The sequence below is a fragment of the Besnoitia besnoiti genome, chromosome XIII (assembly GCF_002563875.1).
Source record: "Besnoitia besnoiti strain Bb-Ger1 chromosome XIII, whole genome shotgun sequence".
Classification (NCBI taxonomy): Eukaryota; Apicomplexa; class Conoidasida; order Eucoccidiorida; family Sarcocystidae; genus Besnoitia; species Besnoitia besnoiti.
Window position 1 is genome coordinate 1066343 of NC_042368.1, and position 24626 is coordinate 1090968.

Here is a 24626-nt window from a genome sequence, read left to right on the forward strand (position 1 = left end):
CATCTGCGGCGTCTAAGATCCTGTTTGGAGCCTAAATACCATTCCAATCATTCGGTGGGGCATGGCTGTTGCACATTCTAGCGGCTGATTGTCGCTATACGAATGATGAAAGGCGTATTTCCGAAGACGCAAGCAGTCGGGGCGTTCTGAGTGATGAGGCTGCATACGTGCAACATGCATGGGGACGAATTATTCGTACAATAAAACCTACGGATATGCATCCTATTGCTAGGAACAACTGTCTGTAAATGCCCAATGCTCTGCCACTGACACTAGTTTAGGGGTGCAAAACCTTGGATGAATGGCATTGTCTGCTGTCATGTGCACGTGTGCGAAGTGCTGCTCGTTTTTTCTTTTGACCTTGGTTGTCCGCCCGTGTTCATGGCAAGGGCAATCACACAGGCACACCTGCTTCTTCTCTGTGTGTGGGCGGAGTATATTGGCAGCCTTGAGAGTTAGCATGGAGAGCAGCAGGGACATCCATGAGGAAGCAAAAGGGGGCTGCCGTTCCCGCGTGACGATATCAGTAATTGCTCTTTGCCTCCAGAAATATGAGGTATCTTTACCATCCCGATTGAACAGGAGTTGTGTCAGCCGCCTCGGAATCAACGAGTCTTTCAAGCTCATTTCCGTCCTCTCCGTAGTAGTTTGCTGTCAAGACTACGAGAGGAAATGTAAGCACGTGGAATGACAAGCTATCAGTCGGTTCAAACAAGGAAAGCGTATATCAGACCGCATGCATCACGTCTGCAGCGCTTCCCCCGGGGCGGCGTGCGTAGATAAGGCACCTCTGAAGAACACATGCTCCCTGTGAGTCACCGCTCACTTCGGAGCTACCATGTCCCAGTGCCTGCAGTATCACAAGTTAGGACTTCGAGCAGATTCGCCCATGGCTTGGTTGGCCTTGAGATGTTCCAAAAACTCATGAGAAGGGAAACTGCTTCCAATTTGCTCAAACTCTTCCGAATTCGTCTCTCCGGCCTTCGCTGAGTTGACCAGGTTGATTAGCTCCTGAGTCTCATGCTCACTCGGGATCATGTCACCTGCCGCCTAAAATGCGCACCACCAGCAGCAGATGCGGAACAAAAGCGCTTCGGGCGCGTCTGATTCCTGAAGACATACCTGAGTCGTGACTGTGTGAAGCACAGTTGCAGCTATGTGGGCAAGGGTTAGCTAGCTGTTTTCGTGGCTTACCGCTTGGCCAACAGCAGGAGAAAGCCATTTAGCAGTCATGGCCGTGAGAAAGATGGAAAATGAAGACACCTTCATTGCTTTGACGGCTAAAACACGAAATATTGAACCAATGCAGTTGCGAGGTCGGACCGCGGCATTAGCCGTTCGTCCCTTCTTCAGTCGGGAATTGCTGACAAGTCGAGCAGCTTGTACATCGATCTCCGTCTCTGGAGCACAGGAGTAGGTTGAGGTGGAAACTCGTAACGTCGCAGCTTCGAGGCAGGCACTCTAAATTTCCTGCCGTAGTGACAAGGTAGGGGGCGTTTATGCAGGGACAGTCGCAGCCGCTCACAGTTTCCGCAGGATCTACTGATGACAACGAGCCACAGTGGAGACGCTAACGCGCATCTAATGCTTCCACACATTAGACGGGGGCAGGGACACGTATAACTTTTTTCAAGAGACCATATTGGGGAGAGCCGGGCCTTTTCTAGTCTGGAACCTTGGGTGGAGATACCAGCTGACATCATTCCAACGTGAGGATAGGGCGGGTCCGCGGATCGTCGATGCCGCGCGTATCCTGTCAACTGACTGCCAGCCAACCAAGCAACCGTAGGCTCGAACGTTCAGTCGGAACACAGACTCTCTCACCGCAGGACAGCTCAGTAGTCGTTGCTATACGGTTTCGCGGTGTCCATGGACGTGGGAATCCTCCACTAGAAGATGTGCACAAGCAGGTACAATCATGTGGAAGCTTTTGATGCAACATAGACCTGTGAAAAGATCACTGTTTTCGCGGTTCGATTGCACACCATTTAGGGTGGTCATCAAAGTTCGTGGTTCGTCGGTGCCTCTCACAAAAGTCTAGCTGAGTTCGCTAGGTAAATCGCGTTATGTTGGTGACTGCTCACGGAACAGTCAGCGATATTCGCGCACAGGGGAGGCCGCCGTCGACACGGAACAGTCAGCAACATCAGCGCACTCGCGAAGCCGCCGTCGCACGTGCGCGACAGCAACTCTCATGATGGAAAGTGGATCAGAAAAGTGTATTGTGCGGACGGAGAGGCTGTTGGTAAAGGACGAGTACTAGTCATTTCACCCGGTTTCATGTTCACCCTCGCCGTTTCTTTTCTTCGGGACGAGGCAGCCGTTGCCGAGTGCGACATCATTTTCAAAACCTCGAAGCTCGCACGAGAACGACTCCGTGCTCCGAAGACGGCCAGCCACTGCTCACAGCATCGAAGAAGGCGTAGGATGGAAGAAAGCTGAGCGCCTGTGTGAGCGCCCTCTCAGCGCTGTGTTCCGGCACCGGTAGCAGAGCGGGGTCGTCACACTATGGAGATTTATGGAGCCACCGCATCCTCCGCGGCGTGCTTCAGCGTCAAGACGGAACGCAGCATAAAAACTGGTGGCGACGTAGAGGAATAACTAGCGACACTCGCACACAAAGATGCGAATGCACCTCGTTTCGCCCTTTACGATATTCCATACCAATGATGCTTATTATTCGATTGAGTCATTCAGGTTTAAATCTCTATTATCTAGATGCCGCGCGGGCGCTGAGCCATCGCGGAACCTCCCCTTCATATCTGCAGGCTAGTCCACCGCGAAAATCCCGACAAGAGGAAACAAAAAACTGGGCCGCGGCGAGCGAGGACGAGAGCACGCAGATGTTAATCAGGACGACGCTGTCTCGGAAGCATCCACAGTATGGATACTCTTGAGAACTTTCGGTTTTAGGGACACGAATTAGATATATATCGTCATCGAAAGTTTAGTGTCTTTGCTGAACAACAATCAGTTTACTCATGTGTCTCAGTGCGGATGTACAGCCATTCATGTACCGTCTCCACGGAAGCGGCGTCAAAATCCGTATGGCATTATGCATTCTGATTCATCGCGACGCAAAGACGTGCACGCGGCTTTTGTCGCGGCAGGACCTCGAATACGGCAACCGGTTCCACTACATCCTCAGTGGTTCCTGTCAAAATAGGCGTCTCAGTCTGCTGTGCGTATGGCGTTGTCTTCTGTTCGCGGTTCCGCTTGGTAGAGACCCTGTGGCCGGTCCACAGTTCACTCACAACTTCGCCCGACACAAACTAAAAGCAAAACTTTCGCCGGCCGACAGGCTGCAGTCACTGAATGGTTCCTGTATCCGAGGGAGAAAGTGCTGGATGATTCCAGCGTATAGAAGGAAGCCAGCAGGCCCGAAAGCGCGTGTCGCCTCACTGCCATTTAGACGTGTTGCCTCGCCCTGCACCTGTGGCGTGGAGACTCTGAGATCGTGGCAGTCTCCTGCATAGGAATCGCGTGACGCGCCCAGGCTCACTCACGGGGGCTGTTAAATGCAGTATCATGACGAGTTGTAGCGATCAGGACCCCGTGTGCTCTCTATTGGTCGGGAAGGGTCTCTCATACGTTTTCAGAGAAACCCGCAGTTCCTTCGGCATCCACACGGTTGCCCCTCTGTTCGGGCACGACGAGCGTCAAACCACGCTTAAGACAACGGCCTTGATCCTCACGACGAACGCACTCTTCCCGTGCCGCAGCCAAGTGGTAGGCGTGTACGGCACGTTACAACGCGCTTTACGTTGCCCCCGACTGACCCTGCACGTCACGTCGGCCGTGACACCAGTTGGTCCGTTACATGCTTCCAGCGGCCTGGTAAAGGGGCTGCAACGGGTCTGCAACGCCCCATTCAAGGCTACTGCAGAAATGGGTAGATTCTGCGGACTTCTAGCGAGTCCTTGGGGACTATCTCCGCCTGACCCCCTATCTAGGTCTGAGGCGACCTCTGCTGCAAACGGAGATGACGACGCCTGAGGCGACCAATACACAACTAAAGCGACGCCAGAAGGTCGACGCCAGAAGGTCGACGCCATCGCCTATTCCGTTTCTGGTAGCGCGCTTGTCCTCGAGCAGCTCTGTAATGATGGTGATTGTGCCTTCCTGAGCTCCCATCGTGCCTCATGCCTTCCGGCGGCGGTGGCTCCCGGCGGCAGTGGTTTTCCTCGAGGGCTTACGGCCCTTGCAGCGGAGTGCTATCTAACGGCCCCACACTATATCTATCGACCTGGAGTTCTACTGCGGCATGTGCCATCAATAGCAGTTATTCTGGCCGCTAAGTATATCAAGTCCTCGGATATTTGACTTTATGGATGGTATTGTTGCCTGCGTTCGTCAGAGGTCCATGAAAGTGGGACTCTCGCGTGAGAACTGCAACTGTGGAAAGAGGTTGAAACCGTTGGTAACGCATGAACAGTCCGCAGTCCTCACAGGCCCAAGGGCGAGCGCCTCTTCAGGTTGACAGGCTTGACGCTCCGTACCGATATCTCTTGATCCATGAAGCCCCCCTTGTGCTGGGGACGCTATACATCCGCATTCTCAGAGTCGTCCGTTTAGTTTGTGACCAGCTCAACGGGTTTGACCATCTGACCGCATGTATCTTCGTGACCTTGATTCATGGCATGTGCCTCTAGTTGGAGGCAAACATGCGCTACGGACTAGGGCGGGTGCCACGAATGTGTTCGCCTTCAATTCTTGCTCCCGAGATTCCTTTTTCCCCATGAGTGGTTCAGTGGCCCATCCGGCTCGGCGTTACACCGCACCCCTTGTTGACTGTTGGTGTGTGAGGATGCGGTCATTGCTGTTTCAAAGGCGTAAGATACGAAGCTTGTTAAGTGCATGTTCGGCTCGGACACCAGTAGAGCATGGAGGTCTCAGTAGTCTTTGGCTGTGTTTAAGAAATATGCACCTTTTTGTAGAACCAGGTCGTTCCTCAGGGATGAAAGGCCGGGTAGTACTCGTGGGGTACGTTCTCGATGTGTAGTGGCTGCTGACCCTGTATTGACGAGGGTGAATGCTGTTTGTACACATCCATCAGGCCAGGTAGTCCGTGGAGGCGTGACAGCTTGGAGGGGATCGTTTCTGGCTCTTGCCGATAGCTATTGGCGATCCACACCTGTCGGAGGCAGTGTAGCAACCGGTTTTGCCCGCAGTTCCACAGACACATTCGGGACTATATATTGCGTGTGAGAGTTTTCGGACGAAGATGCCGAGAGCGTGCAACCTTCGTGCTCTATTTCGACGCTGGATGTGGACCAGCGCTCCTTTATGGTGCTGCATGTGCGGCTCGTCTTGTCGCACCTGTAGCTTCGAGCCGTCAGCGCTCGCCCCCTTCTGGACAGGCTAACAGAACAAGTCTCTAGAAGCCGGTCGATCTTGCAGCGGGAGACCCTGTCGCTTTTGCAGTTGCGCCTGCAACACGGGAACAGATTTCAACGATTTCAGTAAGCAAGACAAGCAGCACATCCGTCTTCGAATGATTAGGAGAATGGACATTTACTTATTTTCAGAAGACATGTTGATCCAGCTGCCCGGCGCATACACCACTGCATACAGAGAATACTTATTCTTTCGCGGGAGCACAGCAGACTGACACACCGTCTTGAACGGGCGACCTGGACGGGCCGTTTGAGTTTGCGGTCGGTAGCTTGCGCGCAAATACTTCCCCTCGCTGCGCAAGGCACCAATGCATTGGCCTCGCGCTTTGTCACGACAGAGGGGTTTCGGCGCTTGCCCTAGTGGTGCTTGCTTTTTTTCCTCATGTCATAGAGACTGTCTGGTAACGAGACGTGGAGATGTGGAATAGAAGTTTTGTCGTGGCTCCAGATCAAAGCGATAAAGTAGCCGTTCTACAGCCTTATATCCGAAGGCTGGTGTGTGAGTCTCTCCCGTAGAGCGCCGTGAGGCCCGCCACGTCTCTCGCGTGCTACTGTACAGACAAGGTATCGCAGGTGTCTACTCTTTGTGTGTGAGTTCCATACAGAAGTGCGGGCGATTTGCCACTTTATCACATGGGGTATGAGGGTGGAGCGTCGACGGCACTTGCAGCATCCGGCGGTCCCCAAAGCCTGCAACGGTGCTGTGTGCGTTGCGCATATGCTCGAGCAGGCACCAGCTTTTTTCTAATTAAAAGCACGATAGCTCAGTTCGGGTGCCACTCGCTCGCCAATGCAGGTAAGGGAGCGGCCCACGAAGCATGTCGATCCTTCAGCGTTGAAAATGTTTTGGGAAACTCAGTTTATGGGTATTGTCAGTGGAAGGCGCGCCGTTATACTCACATACCTGTAACATCTGCTCGGACTGCAATTGGTGCCCAACGAGCAGCCGTAGGCCAAATCAACTTTAGGGCAGGGATTCCGTATGCTTTATACTGTGTAGCGTGCCGAATGCGACAACCGGAAAGGCATGTAGGCTTGAGGCCTAGACTGAACGTAGAGGACACGCCCCCGAGGTAATGTCTTATCATCATATTACTGTCGCCGCTGTACCTCACAAAATTTCAGAAGCTAAGGCATTACATATATGTCTATGATGGAGTCGTACGGCCGTAGCTGGGGGTCTCCACGAATTGCTCCCAAAAGCAAACGTCAGCCCCTATCCCGGCGCTGGTAGTGTAAAAGTGTGACCTTACACACACAAGGAGCTGAGAATAATATGATGTCGTGGCTGAGGTCTGAATGCAATAGTGACACACGCATTCCGATGCAACACTAAATACCGCTGCAATTGGTAGTTGTCTTCGAGATAGGTTCTCTGTACGTGCGTTATGTCTAATATGGACGAAACACAACAGTGACAGTTTGACCGCTGGTCTGCAGCGTCCTCCTCAGGTGGTCGTCAGGGATAGCATTACCACGCTGTTAGCACGCATTAGTGCTCCACAGCCGTGGGGTAAACGAAACGGTGCGTAGGTCAGACGGGGAAAAAAGGTTGACGTTCTGGCACACGGTGTCCTGCAACCGCGGCCTTACCAGGACACACGAAATCTGCTGGTAGCAAGGACAGTCCATCCCTCCTGTCCTTGCTGAGCCTCGGAGGGGTATCTCGCTGACTTTTTTCACGCCTCGTCGTGGGAACACTCGGATTGAGTTCTTATTGTTGGTGTGACCTCGACGCGAACACTGAGGAGTGAGTTGTTCTGATTTTCCCTCACGCTGTAAGGCCCTTCGATCTAGTTTGTTATCCGAGCCCCGACACAAGTTTTTGTCATTCTGTGCTGCCAGAGTGGTCGACCTCTGCAGTACAGCCTCTCCCCGTCTTTCGTGTTCGCGTTAGCGAAGGATCAGCTACGTGACGCCTTCTTTTCAGGCGTCGGGAGGTGAGGTTGATCTGCATCGAAAGCATACAGAGACCGCGTGAACGTGTGGAGTTTTGCTTTACATTGCTGACAGGTGCAGCGGCGCCACTGCACCGCGAGCTCCTAGCTGCGATACACGCGTCAACCGGGCTCAGTTTCAGAGACATCACGTTTTTCGCCGTTCTACCTACGCATCGCTCTGTTTCCCTGCGGCCTTTGGGGGAATTAATGCGTGCTGACCACCTGTCAATGCTCTGCAGCGACAACTGAACAGCGACGCATTTGGTTCACACCCGCTGGGAATTCAGTCTTCCCAGGGTATCGTCCCGCCAGCCACGTAGGCTACGGTTGCGCATATTGCCCCGCTAGCGACGTCTGGAGCGGAAAATGGGTCCGTTCCGACGGCCTCGCGTATGCTGCCTGCTGGTGCGCGGGACCCCCCCTTCCGGATGCATCTCGTCCGGATAACAGCGGTCGCGAGGCCAAATGACACCGTCAGAGCGTTCCCGCCATTGACAGGAGAGCATCAAACTCCTTTCATCAAGGAGCGGCCTGCTCCTGGCGGACTGCGGAAATGCCGGGTCTTGGCGGCGCGTCTCCGCTTGCTTACCACGTCCAGTGACTGCTCCTTCGGAATTTTGCTTTACACTAGTGACAGGTGCAGCGGCACCACTTTGGTGCAAGTTTGTAGATGCGGTACACAGGCCAAAGGGTTCAATTACACCTTCCTTTATGCTGAGCGCCTTGCCCCAGTTACGCTCAGTGTGGCGTATTTCTCTCACCCGTAGAATATATCAACACCCCGTACCGCGTCGTGGTCATACCGCAGTCCTTGGCTGTAGTGGAGATGTTGCTGTTCTAAGCATTTTTTTCGCCGACGGTTCGTGCCATGTTGTGCAGTATGTGTTGCTGCTCCATTTTTAAGCCTGTACGTTTCACGTGACGCATGGATCAGTACAACCTTCCTCATTGTACACCTGCCTGCCTAGATATCTGATCTGACGCTTTAATCAGCGAGGTTTTCTGTCGAATAGGGCATGCGTTTGCACGCATCATGTCCAGTGCAGCGGGGGCAGTGGAGTGACGTATGTCTTAGGCGCGCCCTGCTCGAGAATATTGCCCTTCCTCGTTCCACTCGTCGGTGATTGTTTACTGCTTGCAGAACTCTGATTTTTACGGCGTGCTCGCTGAGCCAGACACTTGCTGACAGTCTGCACCATGGACAGATGCAAGCGGTGCACGCTTCCGATCAAATTAAGGGTCGGCATATGTATCGCGGTTTGTTGGTTGTACGTGGCTCTTATGTCTTTCAAATGTGACTCAGCGTCAACTGGATTGACGGGGCGTTCGGTGGAGTGGCATTCAATACGTACTCGTGCAGCCTCATATCGCCTGGTAAAGTCTATGCGTAGAATTATGCGTTTGCGTCTCGTGCACGCTCGTCGATTCGCTCGCTATATCGCGGCACGACGCGCTGCACGCCGGACTGTACCACGTGATTTCACGGTGGCCATATCGCTGAGAGATCTCGCCCAGCGTGCAGCGCTTGACTTACGAATTCATAAAGCTACGATGCGTTCGATGGTTAAGAGGCAAGCGAAGAGGATAAGCGCATTGCAGCGAGCCGCAAACAAACACAGCGTGCATCCGGACCTCAAGAAGCGAGCGATCTTAGATTCCATTGTGGATATTGTTTATCTCGCAGGCGTTTCACATGAAATCGCAAGAGGTGGTTTCTGCCTCTCCCCGTCAAGCTCGTCGTGATGACGGCCGACGCCGGGAGCTACGCGCCGCTCGTAGGGTATAGCGGGGTCTGGGGTCTTGATGAGTTCTGGTGAGAGAAGCTGAGATGTCGTCGTGGAACAATCTTGCATCATGGTGATCCAGGCCTGGCCGTGATGCGTCTGTACCAAATGGTCATTTTCACTTGTCTAGAAGACATCCGGGTTAACGTCTGTGTTCCAGCATTCCATAGATTATTCTCGGAAGGATGCAGGCTGTAGATGGAATGCTGGTCTTCATAACTACGAGGATGCAAGGTCCAGACCACAGCTGCCTAAAGGCAAGGATACACATGTGAGGATTTCACCCGATCCCCATCCGACGACAACATTGATCCTCTTATCCAGATGCTGTTTTCGTGGCCGTTATGGCAACGCTTAACCAAGCCTCGTGAAAACAGGCCGAAGGCAGGCGTTTAAGGGGTATCCCGTCATTCAAAACGCCTAGGATATAGCTATTCCGGTTTTGGCTTTCATCTGCGTTTTTAGAGTGTTGATGTCTGATTCAAGCTCGAGAGACGCCGCACCGACTTCTACAATCGGACCTTCTTCAGCCAGCGTCTCCTGGCACCCTTATGGTGTCAGTGCGGCAGGAAAGTTGTCCCCCAGGGTTCGGTCTAGGAAGGAGCATCGCGTGAATGCCTACGCGAGCACTGCTCGGGCAAGCTGTGTGCAGTTATCAACTCTGTTTGCGCGGCCCACCGCCTCACAGGTGCTTCGCGCCACCGATGCTCAACAATCCATCAGTGGGCGCTATATTGCTCGCTTGTTTCTCACCAGGAAATGGACTGTGCTTTCCCCAGCAGTCCCCGCATCGACTGCAAGGAGTGTCCGCAAAGGGAACCAGTATCCATTTTCTGGTTGCTGTGACCACGCATGCAGTGCTCCGCGCGGAGAGTCAAGCGCGGAGTGTTTGGAGACCCGAAAGTAGTGCATAGTGGGAATCCTGCCCCATAAACAGCGCTGCAGTCCGTGCGGATCCCCGTGGGCGATCACTCTCTTGCGATGGTGGCCTCTGCTGCGAGCAAACGTCGCTGCACTGAGAGAAACACTGTCAGGGACCCACTCTCGCGTACACTGTCCGTAGTTCGCGCAAAAAGTACGGAGTGATACGAAGAGACGTGGTAAGTGTGCTCTCTCGAAGAGAAGGAAGACACTGGGGCTTGGGGGTGTTTCATCGCGATACAAGTGGGTTAGTGGGAAAGCGCGGTACCCGAGCCACGAATCACAGTGTTAGTCCTTTGTAAGAACGAGTGCAGACACGCAAGGACTATGGAGGAGTGTACTCCTTGTACGATAGGCGCGGACCCAGCGTAAAACCATCGGCACACTCTCCACAATTGCCTGAACACATGGGCGAGAACAGGAACACACAGCAGTCTCCTCATTTTCTGCAGGGAACTGAGCTCGGCGGAAGAAGCCTTCCCGTGATTCGTAGTGTATTGCCGTCGACGTTCACCGGGCGACCACACCCGCATAACAAATTTTGTCGGATTCGTGCTCCCTCTATACCGCTACGGCCAGTGTTTTTACTCTATAAGTTGGGTTGATGCCGCAGAGGGGCAGCCACGGAGATCTGTGCATAATAGTAAAAAGACGGCACCAGCTCCTGTAGCGCGTGCTTCATCAACTTCAAGCATTAGTCCGGGGAAAGAGTGAGTGAGGTCTCCGAAAGAAGCTGAAAACGTAAGCGTAGGCGCGCTCCATATGAGCAGAGAAATATCACCCGTAAACTGGGAGACAACTGTAGGAAAGAGGCAACGAAATCCCAGACTGTCGATGGCCGCAGACATGGCTCCCTCTGTCTGGTGTCGCCCGTGCCGGAATGACCTGACCCGAGCCTTGGCAGAGCGGAAAAGGTGCAGCTGGAGTCATATGTCCTTTGGAGAAACAGGCCTCGCGCATCGAAGACGCAACCAAATGATGGTGCTCGGTGTATTCGCTGTTTCTCGGCTCTAGCGGCTGTCAGGTTCACCGCCGTTGGCCCCGCGTCTCGACACATCTACTCACTTGTGAAAGGTAGCGGCCGACTGGCCTTCTGTCTCTGCATGCGAAAGAAGTGGGACGCGCAGCGGGAGACATCCGAGATTTCTTAGCCGAGAAAAGGTGAAGAAACGTGAAAGAGGCTGCGATCACCTCATGCATTCTGTAGCTTCATCTCCTGTCAGGAGAAGAGGGACTCTAGTCGCCCTGTGGCCGTCTTGGGGGCGAGAACGTCGAAAAGCCTGCTTCCTACGCAGTGTCGTTCGCATCCTACTGAAGCCTGGGGAAGGCCGTTCCTATTTTTACGGGCATGTGCCTGCTGTATGCCGCTTTGTCTGGACCTGTTTTTCCTCCTGACGCATCCGCCGACTTCTGCTTGCTACGAAGCTGCCCTGGTTCCGTTCGCTTGTCTCTCCGAATCCTCTCGTGCTGGCCTCCCTATTCGTCTCTCTTCTCTGCTGCCCTGCCGTTGGCTTTTTTCTCTTTTTCTGAATCCCTCGCTTTCCTCCTTGTATTGCCCTTCGTCTGCGGCTGTCTCTTGTGCCGGTTGAACCGGCGTTTTGTCCTCCACCGTGCGCCTTTTTTCGCGGTCCCTTCTCTTCGGTGCGCTGGGCGTTGAGGTCGACAGACAATGTCGCTCTGCTCGCCCGCGTGCGCGCCCGCCTTCCTCGTCTTCTCCCTGCGTCGAGCGCCTGTTCGACGAGGTAATTTTTGACCTTTCTGTGTCGTCTCGACCTCGAAGAATAGATCGTTGCGGTTTTCGTCTTCTTGTCGGTGGTGCTTTCCTGCGTCCTGCCGTGTCCTCGCCCTTCGCATCTGTACCTCCTTCGTCCGGGTGTCTTCCTACTTCTCTCCCGCGTCTCCGGTAATTCCACGGGTTGGTTCACTCCTCGCGCCGCCTTCTTTACTCGTCGTTGGTGTGCCCTCGCTCCCGCGGCGGTCTCACGCGGGTCGCCTGAAGCCATGGACGCTTTTGGTGGAGGACGGCCTCGGCTGTCCGCTTCGTCCGCGATGTCTTCCTTTTTCTCTTCTCACGACGGCCGCGCCACCTGCTGCTCCCCGCCCGTACCAGCTTCGCACTGCTTTTCTCTCTCTGGGCACGACGGCCGAAGGGAGCTGCTGTCTGACGCGGGAAAGGAATGCGAAACGCACGTCGCCAACCACAACACTTTGTGGAGCGAATTCTTCAAAAGCTGCTGCTTCAAGGCCCCCCTGAAGGTCGTGGGCTCTTTGTACACTGCATGCTTGGTCGTCGGATGCATCGTCGGCGCGAGGTTGCATCTCCTCGGGCCAACTGACGGTAAGGGAACCTGTGATGACCTGCTGTGCTCCCCGCGGTGATTTTATTTACCACTCCTCCGGTGTGTGTCTCGTTTGGTTCTTGGGCGTGCTCGCCTGCGTGTTCGTCGTATTACGCGGCGTCCCCTCTGTCCCGGTTGAGCCCTACCGAGGTGCCGCTTGCAGTGCTGAGGCGCTTCTCGGACTCATCGCACTCGATCGCGCTGTGCTCTGGCGTTTTCCGCGTCCGCTCTTTCCCTGTCTGGATCTGTTGTTGTCGCTCCCTGCTCCTTGCCAAGCCTGTCGCCGCCGCCGTCGTTAAGAGGCGGTTCCGCTCTCACCGTTTCCTTTCCGGGTCCTGTCGTGTGCCTCAGCTGTCCTGCCTGCAGTTCTTTCTCTCCTGAGCTTCCTCCTCTCCGCCTCCTGCCGCTCACTGCTTCTCACACGTAAGTGTGCCTCGGCTTCGAGTGCATAGAGCGGAAGCCGAGGAAGATACGCGCCGGAGTAGCGGCCGCGGGATTCCACTGCGAGCAACCTCCGGACGAGCGCAGGGACCGAAGGGGCCTCGGGGCGCCCTAGCGTGAAGCCGAGAAACAGCTGGGAAAACACGCAGCTGCAGGAAAGCTGGCGAAGCGCGGGCGGGACGACCCGCGCAGACGCAGAGAGGGGCAAGAAGGGCTCGAAGCGGAGCCAGACGAACGGGGGAGACAGCTACGCAGATGCTCAGGAGAGGAGGCAAGAAAACTAGCGGAAGGAAAGCCTTGCGCGGGACGGGGACGGGGGAAAAAAACGCATAGTCGACGAGAAGTGCGAGCCAAAGAGGCCTGCAGTACGACGAGCTGGGCGGTGGAAGGGCGGGAGACGGGGAGGGGAGAAGACGAGCTCGTTTAGGAAGCTCCGCACTTTGCGGCGTTGAAAACTGTATGGCCGTTCCTGTCAGCTCCGACTGTGTGGAAGTGTTTTGTGTGTGCTTTCGTGCTGCTTCGTGCCGCGGGTCGCTGGCAATGATTCACGCTGCGTAAGTGTTTTTGGTTTGTTTTCTCGTTTCGCAGCGCCGAGTGAAGCTCTCCGCGCAGTCTCTGAGAGCCCGGCCCTTGGATCTCTCGCTGCTCCTGGTTTCGTCTTGTTTCTTTTGCTCGCTGGGGTCTCACACCTAGGCGCAGTCGCCTTCGCGCTCGCGCCGCTTCGCTTCCTTCTTGATGAGCGCCGATGTTTCCTGCATGCCTTCCTCATTCTCTTCGCGTGCAGCGTCGTGTAAGTCCGCAGACAGAAAGAGTGCAAGACCGCGCAGGAGTGAGATACGCGCCACGACGACGAAAGCCTAGAGGCGGCCGCGTCTCTTTTTGTATCTTGTTCATATGTGAGCCCTCCACGCGAAGCGTTTAGCTTCCGTAGGCGATCGCTTCACCGTAGAGGACGGGGCGCGTCTCTCGACCGCTCTTCTGTTTCGCCATTTCTCCGTTTGTCTCTTTCTCTCTTTCTCGGAAGATGTGTGAGTCTCGAGCTCCGCGGGCGCGCCGGCGGCTGCGCGCGTTCGCCGTTCGCGGGGCCTGTGGACGCGGACCGGTTTCCTATCTGCAATCGCGCGTGCGGTTGCTGCTGCGAGCGTTTCAGGTTTCTCCATCTATACCGCCACGTCGCGCAGTGTCGCTTCCAACTGCTGCTCTGTCCCTTGAAGCCGGGGCTGGCTCCGATTCTGTTGGGACCGTTCTTGCGCTTCGCCGTCCTCGAGACGTTCGCTGGCTTTCTCCTTTCTCTGCCTTTGTTTCTTCTGCTCTTCCCCGGCCTGTCCATCTTCAGCTCCTTTCACTCGCCGTCTACGCTCTTCTCTGCCTTCGGTCTCTCTTCGGCCTCGCGGGCCTCCTCCTTTCTCGACGGGCTGCCGGACGACGGTGAAGACGTTTCCGCGTTCTCCGCCTCCTTCGCCCTGTCGCGCCCGCTCTCGTTTCTCGCGTCGCTGCTCTTGATTCCCCTCCGCCTGTCTTTCGTCTCCCTCGAGGGCGCGACCGTCTGCGCGGCCTCGCTCTCCGCCACCGCTCTAGCCCAGGCCCTCGTTCTCTTTCTCCTCAACGTCCATGGCGAGCTTCAGCAGCAAGCCCGGGCTTCAGACTGCGCCGCCATTGCGGCCTTCGTGGGGTCGATGGCAGCCTCGTCGCTGTCGCCCTCTCTGGCGCTCTCCTCGGCGTCAGCAGCCTTCTCCTCCGCGAAGCCGGTAGCGTGCGCGGCAGACTCCCGCGCTGCCTCAGCGCCTTTACGGAAATTCGCCAGCTTTGCGCCGCCGGCCACGGGACGAGCTTTCGACGAACAGGTGGGTCCGAGGCCTTCCTCGAAACCTCAAGGCGCCCACGGGATCAGGGTTTTGACATGGCTGGTGGGCGCTGTGAATTGGTCAGCAGAGTGCGGCACGGGGTGGTGGAGGCATCCAGACGGAAGACGAAGTGAAACGAAACAGGAGGGGTGATGCTGGCAGACAGAAAGATAGCCTCACAGTCAAGTCAGCGGGAGCAGAGCTCGAACAAGTCGACTGCCTAAAAGTGGATGGGGATGTTTTATGGGATCTCTCGTTCGCCCGTCTGGCTATGTGTCTCTGTCTTCAGTGTCTCCTTCTTCGGTGGCTGTATGACTGCGGCGAAGCACTCCAAAGCTCTATTTGGACTGATTCTCCGTCGTTCTCGTCCCTACCCCCCTACTCCCCCGTTCTTTCTCGCTCGACGGCTCTGAGTTCGCGGTCCCCTTTCGGCACCGCGCTCTGGGGGCGTTGCCCCGTCTGCGACCCCAGTTTTTCTCGGGCGGGGGTTCAGGGGCCTGCGGCGGGGGCCTTCGCCTCCACGAGGCCCTGGGGGAGCGCCTTGGACGCAGGCGTCGGCCGCGCAGGGGGCGGCGCCTGGCAGATTCAGGCCCTCCTAGAAGGCGGCAAACACGGCGCTGCTCAGGTGAGGCGAGAGGCACGGGGAGAGGCCGGTCTTTGGGCCGCGTGAATCAGCCGTAGCATTGCAGCGGCTGTCCACGTAGTAGAGACCATCGAGTACGCGAAGGGACAGGCGATCCGAGAGGTGGGGACGGGTCGGAGGGGACACAGACGCGGCGGGCGCTTCAGACGCCAGCACAAGCGGCTGAATGCGGTGCTCTGCAGTGCAGTCGCCCCTCTTCGCGTCTCTCGCGCGCTCAGGCGTCCTGCGCGCCCGCATGTCCAGCTTGCCGCGTTGCTGCGTTCCACTGCTACGTGTGTGCATGTCTACGTTGACCTGTCGTACGCGTGCGCGTCACGTCCTGCGGCTCTTGACGGGCGACGCGCATGCAGCTTTTCTCGGATGTTCGGCCAGTATTTCGTCGCCGGCGGTTTGTCGCTCCGGGGCGTGGACCGCAGGGGGCTTGCGCCGCGATGAACGGTATTCTGGTGCGGTCTCTGTGTGCAGCGCGAGAAGTGCCCTCTGGTCCCCGCGCTGGCGGAGTGGTTTTCGGAGTGCGCGGACGACTTCCCCCTGCTACCGCCTTCGCCCCAGTCCGCACTCGTGCTGCCCTGCGAAGGCTGCCAGAAGGGCGCCTGGATGGCGACGTGGCAGGAGGCGAGGCGACGGAAAAAGATGACCAAGTGGAGCGACGAAGAAGGCCGAGAGATTTTACTCTTCACTCGACGAGAGGCCGCGACCCTTGTGGCTCAGCAGATGCTCCACGCCGGCGTCGTCGGCACCTCCGCAGTCCGACCCAACCTGGTAGGGATCTACGGTTTGCGCACTCGCCGCGCCTCGCTTTTGCCTCTGCACATGCATCTAGGGCCGCCTATGGCGAATTGAAGCGGAATATCTAACAGACGGCGTGATGGCAGCTAACAGACGACTCCGCAACTGCATGCGTGTCTGCTTTCCTATACGTATATATATATATATATATATATATGCACTTATACTTGTATATGTTGGTGTATGTTAGTGTAGGCATTGGTATCCACCAAACAGCTGTCGTTAGTGGCGGGGCTCAGAGTTCGTTCTTTGCGCACTATGTGTCTGTGGGGTTTTCAGGTCTTCAGCATGTACGAGAGCCTGGTTTTCGGGTTGTTGACGCATTTTGTGCGACTTCTCCGCTCCATGCAGCAGGTCTGCCTGGCGGCCTCGTGCCCTGCGACGTTGGTCTCCTCCGGTGTGAACTCGGGATTCTCTTTTTCGAAGAACGAGGCAGAGACGCAACGCGCAGCTGTCGCGGCGGCTGCGATGGTGGCGGCGGAGGTAAGCAGCGAGAAGCGTGAAGAATGAGAGACTCGCCGTTTTTTTCGCGAAGCCTCTCTCGGCGTGCAAAGAGCCGGCGCTGGCTCTGTCTCTCGTCTTGTTTTCTCGCCTTTGCAAGTCCCTTCCATCCACTCTCCCTACTTTAATATGCAGCGGCTCCTGCGCGTTCTCTAGCCCGCCATGCCTGCTTATGTGTCCTTTTTTGGCTTGACTGGTCATCTCCACCACCTGTTCACCCTTCTTTCCGTCTGGCGGCGGCGCGTGTCTTCCATTCTTCTCCAGGCGTCGTTCCCCTTCCCGGCGTCGCGCTCCGCGGCGATTAGCCAGCAGCGCGCGGCCGCTGCGGCGGGTGCAGCTGCCTCCGCTGCGGCGCAGGCAGCGTGCGCGGCGGAGAAGGCGTCCGCGTGGAAGCGAAGCATCGTCAGCGCCGCGCTCGCGGAGAAGCTGAGGCCTTTCCTGCCTCCAGTGGTGTTCGCGCTTCTAGTCGGGCGAGACCGCGCGGAGGCCTGCTGCGGGGCGCCCGCGAGTGACAACAAAGACGAGAAGGCGGCGCAGAACGGTCAGCGCCGACTGCGAAGCGAGAGGGACGGCGGCGCGCAAGTGAACAGTGCCGGGGGGAAGCCAGGCTGCGTCGTCGCCCGTGTCCTCGGCTCGCTTGGGTCGCTCGTCGGTGGCGCCCGCTCGCGGCCCTTCGCCTGGCTTTCCGCAGACGAGAAGCGCAGAGCAGAGCAAGGGCGGTGGAAACACGCGCAAGTCGAACTCTCCGTCATGCTCAACTGCGTGGCGTGCGCAGTTGAAGGCTTCGCACTCTGGCTCTGCGCCGCAGCTGCTGTCGCCAGCAAAGTCGCCGAGGGCAAGGAGTCACTCGCGCGGCCCGAGGACTCTGGAGACGAGGAACTGACCTCAGGTAAGAAGAGAAAAAAGCACCCGGTGAACAAACACGCGGGGCGACCCACGTCGCCCGGGTCGGTCGAGCGAAGACGCACCACGAGAGGACCGGCGGAAGAAACCAGCGAGGCGGAGCGTGTAGGGAGCGCTCGGTCGAGCGCGACAACAACGCCTGAGAGGCAGAGGCGCGACACACCTACGAACACGTGCGTATATATGTATATGTAGCGAAGGAGGTACAAAGATAGACAGAGAGACGTATAGACAGACAGATACACAGACATAGATATATGCGTGTATACGCGTCGGTGTTTGAAGTGACTGTTGCGGGTGTCCTTCGGTTGATTACGCTTTCGTCTGCGTGTTGCTCTTCCTTCAGGCGCCTCCGAGCCATTTGTGAGCCTCGCCGTTCGCGACGCCGCTGCCGGGCTCGTCTTGAACGTGGTAGGTTCGGAATCGTCTTCGACGCCGATATCGATGATTCGCTCCTGCGCTCGAGCTCGCTATGTAGCCACGTGGCCTGACGCTTGCCGCGGAAGTCTGCGTTGTTTCATCTCGTCCTTTCCTTTCTCCGGATTCACCGTCCTCTTTGCACTGTTTCCTGACCCGTGTCTTTTGCCTTTGATCGGGCTCCGTCCTCTGGCGTCTCCCGGGGTCGGTCGCTTGCTTCGTCTTTCCTAGTTTTGCGCTTTTCTCGTCTGTTTTCTGCGTCTCGTTGTCTGTCGCGCCCCTCCTGTCTACGCACGACCTCTACATCCGGGGACGCTGATTTCGAGAGGTGAGACGCATCCGCGCGAGAACTCCAGCCTGGGGGTTTGTGTGAGTCTGGCTGTCGATGTGGGCAGCATCTTCCTCGCCTTTCGTTTCACGTGGTGGTTCGTGGTTTGCGCAGCTCGAGATTTTGAATCAGCAGCAGCTTCTCCGCCGGTCGGCTCGTCCCCACGCTCTCGCAGACTCGCCTGGGCGCCTCGGCGTGCTCAATCCGGAGCTCCTGGTTGCCATGGAGGACCTCGACAGACGTAGGTCTCCAGAAAGCCGTAAAAAGACAGCTGCCCCCGCTGCACAGCGTGTCGCGTGCATGCGTCGCCCGGCGTGGGGGGGGGGGAAAGGGGAGGTCTGAAATGAGGCGCTCCACCGTTGAGCTAGTTCATCTTAATATATAATGATTTTATAATCTCTAATACACGGTTATATATATGTATAAACGTGTGCGGAGCGCGGCCTCTCACCCATCCGGAGGACTGCGTTAGACGCGGAGAAGTCAAGGCCTTTCGCGGCTCTCTGTCTGCCTGCAGATGAGGAGAGCGATTCCTCTGTCGTTGCTGTCTGTGTGGAATATATCTGGTGCGTGCAGGAACGCGACGCGCGGTGGTGCTGATGTGCCGCTACGAGCCGCTGAAACTGCGGGCGCTTGCCGCGGGTGTCGGTCCGGCGGCGTCGCTCTCACCTCTCATGCAGACGCAGTTGCGAAAGCTGTTGTCGTCTGCGTAGGGGATGGCGGCTCGCCAGAATACGAACGCAGCGCAGCGCGCGCCGGGAAGACAAGTGGTTTCTCGTGTTCGGAGGGAATTGGGGTGGAAAGCTCCTGGCTGTGCCGACTCGTTTTTTAGTACCAGAGAAAGGCGAGGAACGCAGATAAGCGTTCGAAGAGAAAAGATGACAACGGAACTCGAGTCGGGTCCCAATAGGTTTCTAGAGAGAGCCGCAGGCTTGGCGCGAATAATACATCCATGCATCCGCGCTTGCCCCGCGTACATCTGTTTTTCTTCCGGCTTAATGAAGCGAATAGAGTGGGAAACAGGTCAACGACGCCGTTGCATGGGTGCATGCACTGGCGGCCTGCATGCGCATCGATGAGGCTCGTGGAGCCGCGGAACCAGCGCTGTGTTCCACAAAGGCTGGGTGGCCTGAACTCCGCATGCTCGCTTACCGCAGCAAGGAAATTCACACGTGAGGCACAGCAGCTTGCGCTCTCGTGGGAGCGTATTGATCTTTATTCCTGGGCCTATACTAGGTTTCAGCAGCGCTTTTAAGAATGATGCAGAAGTACCCCGAGAGTCACGATATTTATGCACGGTGCTCACTTGGCGGGGCGTACTTTGAGTTCAAAGCGGCCCCTGTGTGCGGAAAGGGCGGCTCGGCGAGAGAGAACGAGTTCTGTGCGAAGCTCCCTTCCTTGCTCGAATAGAATGCATCTTTCCTGTTTATGCTCCGTGGCGGGAGGCCTGTCTTGTCTCTCTCGTTCGAGCGCTTGATGCAGCCTCCCTCGAATGGGCTCTCAAGTACTTCACCGTACTCGGCTGCGGTTCGCCGAGTGAGTTCCTCTGACTTTCAGAGACTCCCGTCATCCGTCTCCTGTGCAGTCTCCTGGCTTCGCCTCCTTCTGGCTTCTCAAACCAATCATTAAACGCGCACTCCTGGCTCGGAGGACGTCACACGCTTCCGTGAATGGAAGAAGGAAGTCAGATTTTTCCTTTTCTGTCCAGCGCGTCTCGCTGACTCCGCCGTGAATACCGCAGCAGCCTCACATACATACCGGCAACGTACGCGGAGACATGTATGCAGTTTGGCTGAGAGGTCAGGCGAACATTTATGCATACTATATGAGACTAGTATATTTAAATATATATGTCAGGACACGGTACGCTGGCAGGAAGATGGCCGAATCCATTCTGCGCATAGCCGCAAATGTGCCTCGGTGCACATGTAAAGAACTACGTAATCTGTGTCACGGGCGAAATGTTACGTGCGGCGAATCTAGAGTTGTGCGAGGAGGGGAGCACATTGCCGCTGCAGGAGTTAGAGTGAAACCGGAGCTCCGTGGGTCGCTCGAATAAGTCTCCGAGGTCCTCGCGAGTCAGCGTGTAGCGACGCAGCGATATCAAAAAGTATTAATTTTGTTGTAGTTACACTGCGGATCCAGTGCAGTTGAAAATTCCGGGTCAGGCCTCGGCAGCACGCCACACGACGAGCTGCTGAACGGGAGCAGGGCCCAGGCCGAGCCTGGGTTTCCGGTCGATCAAACAAATCGTTGTTGAGACTGACCGCTCGACAGAAACATCACTATGCGTCATCTGTTCGCAGTCCCTTCGCCGGTTTTACGTTAGGACAAGCTGCGCGGCCAGTGGGAAGGCGGGGGCCCTGCTGTCAACCCTGAACCCTTTCGCCGACACAGGAGACGGAAGGACGCCTGTCGCTCGCATCGCCGCAGAGTCATTACAAAACCGAGAGGAAGAAGCAAGGAGGCGCCCGCCACATACATGTGCAGCACACGGGAGACCGCAAGACGCACCACGCGCAGCCGGTGAAGGCTTCCAAGAGAAGCTGAGACATAAGGCGCGCAAGAGGAATGGCAACAAAAACTCTGGGAGCGCCACCGACACTCAACCCGAGAGCAGAAGAGGAGGAAGGCCGGTCAGACAAGCAGATGAGGCAAAACGACCTGCGCCGGCCCTCTCTCACTCTCCCGTCTCGCCAGTCCTCAGGTTCCCTTTTCCACATCTTCTTACGTAAGGCGTCTGTCTCGACGTAGGCCGGACGCGGCGCGAAGAAGGGAAGTCGCGAAACAAAGACAACAAGGCGAAGCCGGCAAGCGCGTCTCTTGCGCTCTTGGCGTGGCTGTCACCAGAGAGCCCCGTGGGCGCCCGCCTGTCGAGTGTGTGCGGCGCGGGCGTGGCCCCCCGGCTGCGGAGGAGCGGCGTCTTCTCCGCTCCGGGGTTTCCTCCTTCCCACTCGCTTTTTCAGCAGGTCGACCTCGAAGTGGAGCGCGCCGTCCACTACCAGATCTTGGGGGGAGGCGATTGGCTTCTCGCGCGGGTTCGGGCGCTTGCGGAGGAACTCTGGCGCGGGCGTCTTGAGCAGCCTCGAGACAGTCGGCAGCTGATGCCGCCGCGTGTAGGTCACGCCGACGACGTAGTTCTTCGGCCGGCGATAGAGCGTCCGGTACGGAGGCGCCGCGACGCCCGCGAAGATGCCATGGGGCGAACACGGCACGTAAGTCGGGCCTCCTGGCGGGTAGAGGAGCTGGGTGTACTGGTACCGCGGCTGCTGGTGCTGCAGCGCCCAGCGCGCGTCCGAGGGGAACATGCCCCAGCGATGGTCTAGAGGGTCTGAGCGCAGCAGACGCCGACACACACGCGGGCACGCCTCTGCAGCCTTCTGCCAGAACGCGGCAGAGACGCGGGACGCCCGGAGGCGGCGGAGGAGGCCAGCGCGAACGACACGGACGAGGCAGCCCCGCGAGAGAAAGCGTCCTCGGACTGCCGCGCGCACGCAGGAAAAAAGCGACGGCGCAGCTAGGCGCCGAATAAGCTCACCCACCCAAACCGAGCGCCTCCAGGGGCGAGCCGCCCGTCTGTCTCGGGCTGCGGACTGTCGATTGCCCCGAGACCCCAAACCGCCCCTCCGCCTCCTGAGGGGCTATACCGTGCAGCCAACAGGAAAGCCCGACTGCCGGTTCGCTTGCCGAGCCTGCTGTGTGACTCGGCACTCAGAATGCAAACAGAGAAACAGGGTGGAGACTGCGCTAAATCGTAAACCCTCAACAGATGACGGGCTAGCCGAAAGCCCCGCGAACAGTCCGTACCTAGGTCGCTGTCGGAGTGGGCGCCGATTTCTTCTTGAAGGATCTCTTCGATCAGAATGTCGCCCTCGAGCTCTCCGTGACCGATTTCCCTGACGTCTTCGTCTTCTTCAAAAGCGACCTTGGCGTGAGCTGCCGCCGCCACCGCCCCTCTCTCTCCTTTCTTGAACCACCCGGGGGGGCACTGCGCTTCACCGCCTCCTTTCCTTCACTCTCGAACTCTTCTTCTGCGCTCGATTGCCAGTCTTCCTCCCGTTCGTCCGCCTCTTCCACATCTTCGTCGGTCCCTGCATGCACTTCCACGTCGTCCGCCCTGGTCTCCGCCGCGTCCTGCACGTCTTCCTCGGCCTCGGTCTCTTCGCCCCAGCGCTCTTTCTCCCCCCCCGCGCGCCGCCCTCACCCTTCGCCGTCTGTACAGGGATGGGCTCGAACGCGCGGGACGCGGCCCTCTCGTGCCAAGTCTCTTCCGTAGCCCCTCCTCCACTGGTCGCATTCAAATCGTCGACCTCGGGTTCCCCATCGTCCTCAGCTTCTGGCTCTTCTGCATCTTCATCTTCTGGCTCCTCTGCATCTTCGGCTTCTGACTCCGCTATATCTTCAGCCACTTCTTCACCGACCGAGTCTTCTCCGGGGAGGGCTTCCGCTCGGTGCAAGTGAGGCGCGAGAGCCTTTGACTTTGGGGGCCTCTGCTTCGCTGCCAGCGGCCCGAGTTGCTTCACCGGCTTCGCCTGGATTTTCTGCGAAATCTGTGGAGGTCGGAGTACCACTCCCGCGGGCGACGACGCAGCGGGAAGTCTGACCTTGCTCTCTTTCTTTGAAAGAATCAGCGTTTCCGGTCCCGCGTCTTCCCTCTTCTCAAGGCGCCTCTTCAGGACTGGAAACGGCAGTTTCTTCGCATCCAGGACTTTCCTCTGCGCCGGGGCCTCGGCAGCCGCTGGGCCTTCGGCCTCGGGGTGCGGGGCGAGTCCGTCTTCGCTCTCCGGCGCTGCCTTCGCTCCCGCAGCAGGAGGTCGCTGGAAAGTCTTCGCCTCTGGCGCCTCCTTCTTGCGCAGAACCGGCACCTCAGGCAACCAAATCACCTTTGAGGGAGTCTTTTTCGCGTCCGCTTTTCCTTCATCCAGAGGCTTCACACGCGGAGGCAGAGGAAACGGGCTGCCCCCCTTCTGCATGCTCCTCTCCAGCACCTTTCCGGACCCCTGGAGCGGCGGAACAGGAAAAAGTTTCTGCATCGGCGGGTTCTTCTTCCTGCTCGCCTTCTGAGGCAGCGGCGCCGGCGCAGGCAGCTTTCTGGCTGGGAGAGGGCTGGGCTTCTTCAGCGTGGCCTCTCCCTCTACAGGCGGTCCCGCCTTGCTCTTCGCCGCAGGCGGGAGCGCGAAGGGACGTCCCTTTTTCTTCGGCGAATGGAGTTTTGAATCCTCCTCATGCTCCTCTGCCTCGCCTTCCTCTGTCTCGCCCTCCTCTGGCACAGGACGCGAAGGCAAGGGGGGCGGAAACGAGGCCTCCGGCTCTTCCACCCTCTCGCCCTCAGGTGCGTCGGCCTCGGGGGTCGCTGACTCAGAAGCCGGGGCGGGGCTTTCAAGGCCGCCCGCGGGGACTTTCTTCGCAAGCACGGGGACCGGCCGTTTGACTGATTTCGTGAAGAACGCAGGCATTTGGAACTTCTTCCTCGGAGGCAGCACTGCAGGCTTCGGGGCCTTCGGGGCTTCTTTCGCGGCCTTGGCTTGAGGCTGCAGCTGCGAGAGGAGCGCCGCCATCTCGGCGTCGAGGTCGCGCGCAAACATCGCATCGTCGTCGGCCTCCCCCGTGGCGTCGTCCTCCTCCTCCGCAGAGTCTTCGCCCTCAAAGATCGAGCTCGTCGGTGACACGAGGGACGAGGCAGGCGACACCTCTTCGCCGTCCACCCCCCCCGCCGCCCCGCCAAAAGCCGGGTCGTCAGTGTCCATGACTGCGAGCGCGTTCAACTGCGCCGCTGCACGGCACGCAGTGAAGAAGCAGACAAGTGAAACGCGTGTCCTTTGTTATGTCTTTCCCCGCCGCGCGAGACCGAAAGAAGAGCCAGAGAACCCGCTAAGCCGGCGAGCGTGGAGTTCTCCCGCAGGAGAGAACTCAGCAGCAGCTGGACACGGATTTTAAGAGACGCGGAGAGAAAAGAAAAGGAAATGACGAAAGCAGCGGCAGACGCGGAGAGCGGCAGTGCGTTTTCGCAGAAACTGCCAAAGAAGCGCAAGGTGTCGTGAAACACGAAGCGTGCTCCAATCCCGAGGCTGCGGTGACCATTCAAGGCACAGTAAAGACAGCAAAAACGACGGAGAGTGGAAGAGAGGCAGCAACTCCTTCATTCAGCCAAGCATTAACTCTCAGTGAGAATTTCTGCTCAGCGGCCGGAGGAGAACATGACAGCGCCAGACACACGCCGCAGCAAGGGCAGGCAACGAGGAGGCAACGATCTCCAGCTGACGTCCTTCGCAAGGAAAAGGGAACCGTGCATGGCGACGTGAACCGTGCAGTGGCAAACAGGATCGTGGAGAAAAGGAGAAGAGGAAGGGAGGCAGAAGGGGGAGGAGGAGAAAACAAGC

At 57.5% G+C, this 24626-nt stretch overlaps 3 protein-coding genes across 3 annotated transcripts; 1 reads left to right on the top strand and 2 right to left on the bottom strand.

Annotated features, from left to right (window-relative positions):
- Window positions 1-858: 858 nt before the first annotated feature.
- Window positions 859-1269, bottom strand: BESB_031160 (uncharacterized protein; the record flags this gene model as incomplete). The annotated part of the gene is made up of 2 exons (XM_029361784.1): window positions 859-1050; window positions 1195-1269. 2 exons carry the CDS (start codon window positions 1267-1269, stop codon window positions 859-861), a joined length of 267 nt encoding a protein of 88 aa, XP_029215251.1.
- A 10773-nt stretch (window positions 1270-12042) lies between these two features.
- Window positions 12043-18959, top strand: BESB_031170 (uncharacterized protein; the record flags this gene model as incomplete). Its single annotated transcript, XM_029361785.1, has 11 exons — window positions 12043-12379; window positions 12732-12803; window positions 13410-13611; window positions 13972-14665; window positions 14955-15290; window positions 15774-16070; window positions 16377-16580; window positions 16863-17487; window positions 17848-17912; window positions 18361-18487; window positions 18823-18959. The coding sequence occupies 11 exons, from the start codon at window positions 12043-12045 to the stop codon at window positions 18957-18959; spliced, it is 3096 nt and encodes a 1031-aa protein (XP_029215252.1).
- A 2130-nt stretch (window positions 18960-21089) lies between these two features.
- BESB_031180 (uncharacterized protein) lies at window positions 21090-23993 on the bottom strand (the record flags this gene model as incomplete). Its single annotated transcript, XM_029361786.1, has 3 exons — window positions 21090-21577; window positions 22054-22182; window positions 22451-23993. 3 exons carry the CDS (start codon window positions 23991-23993, stop codon window positions 21090-21092), a joined length of 2160 nt encoding a protein of 719 aa, XP_029215253.1.
- Window positions 23994-24626: the final 633 nt, after the last annotated feature.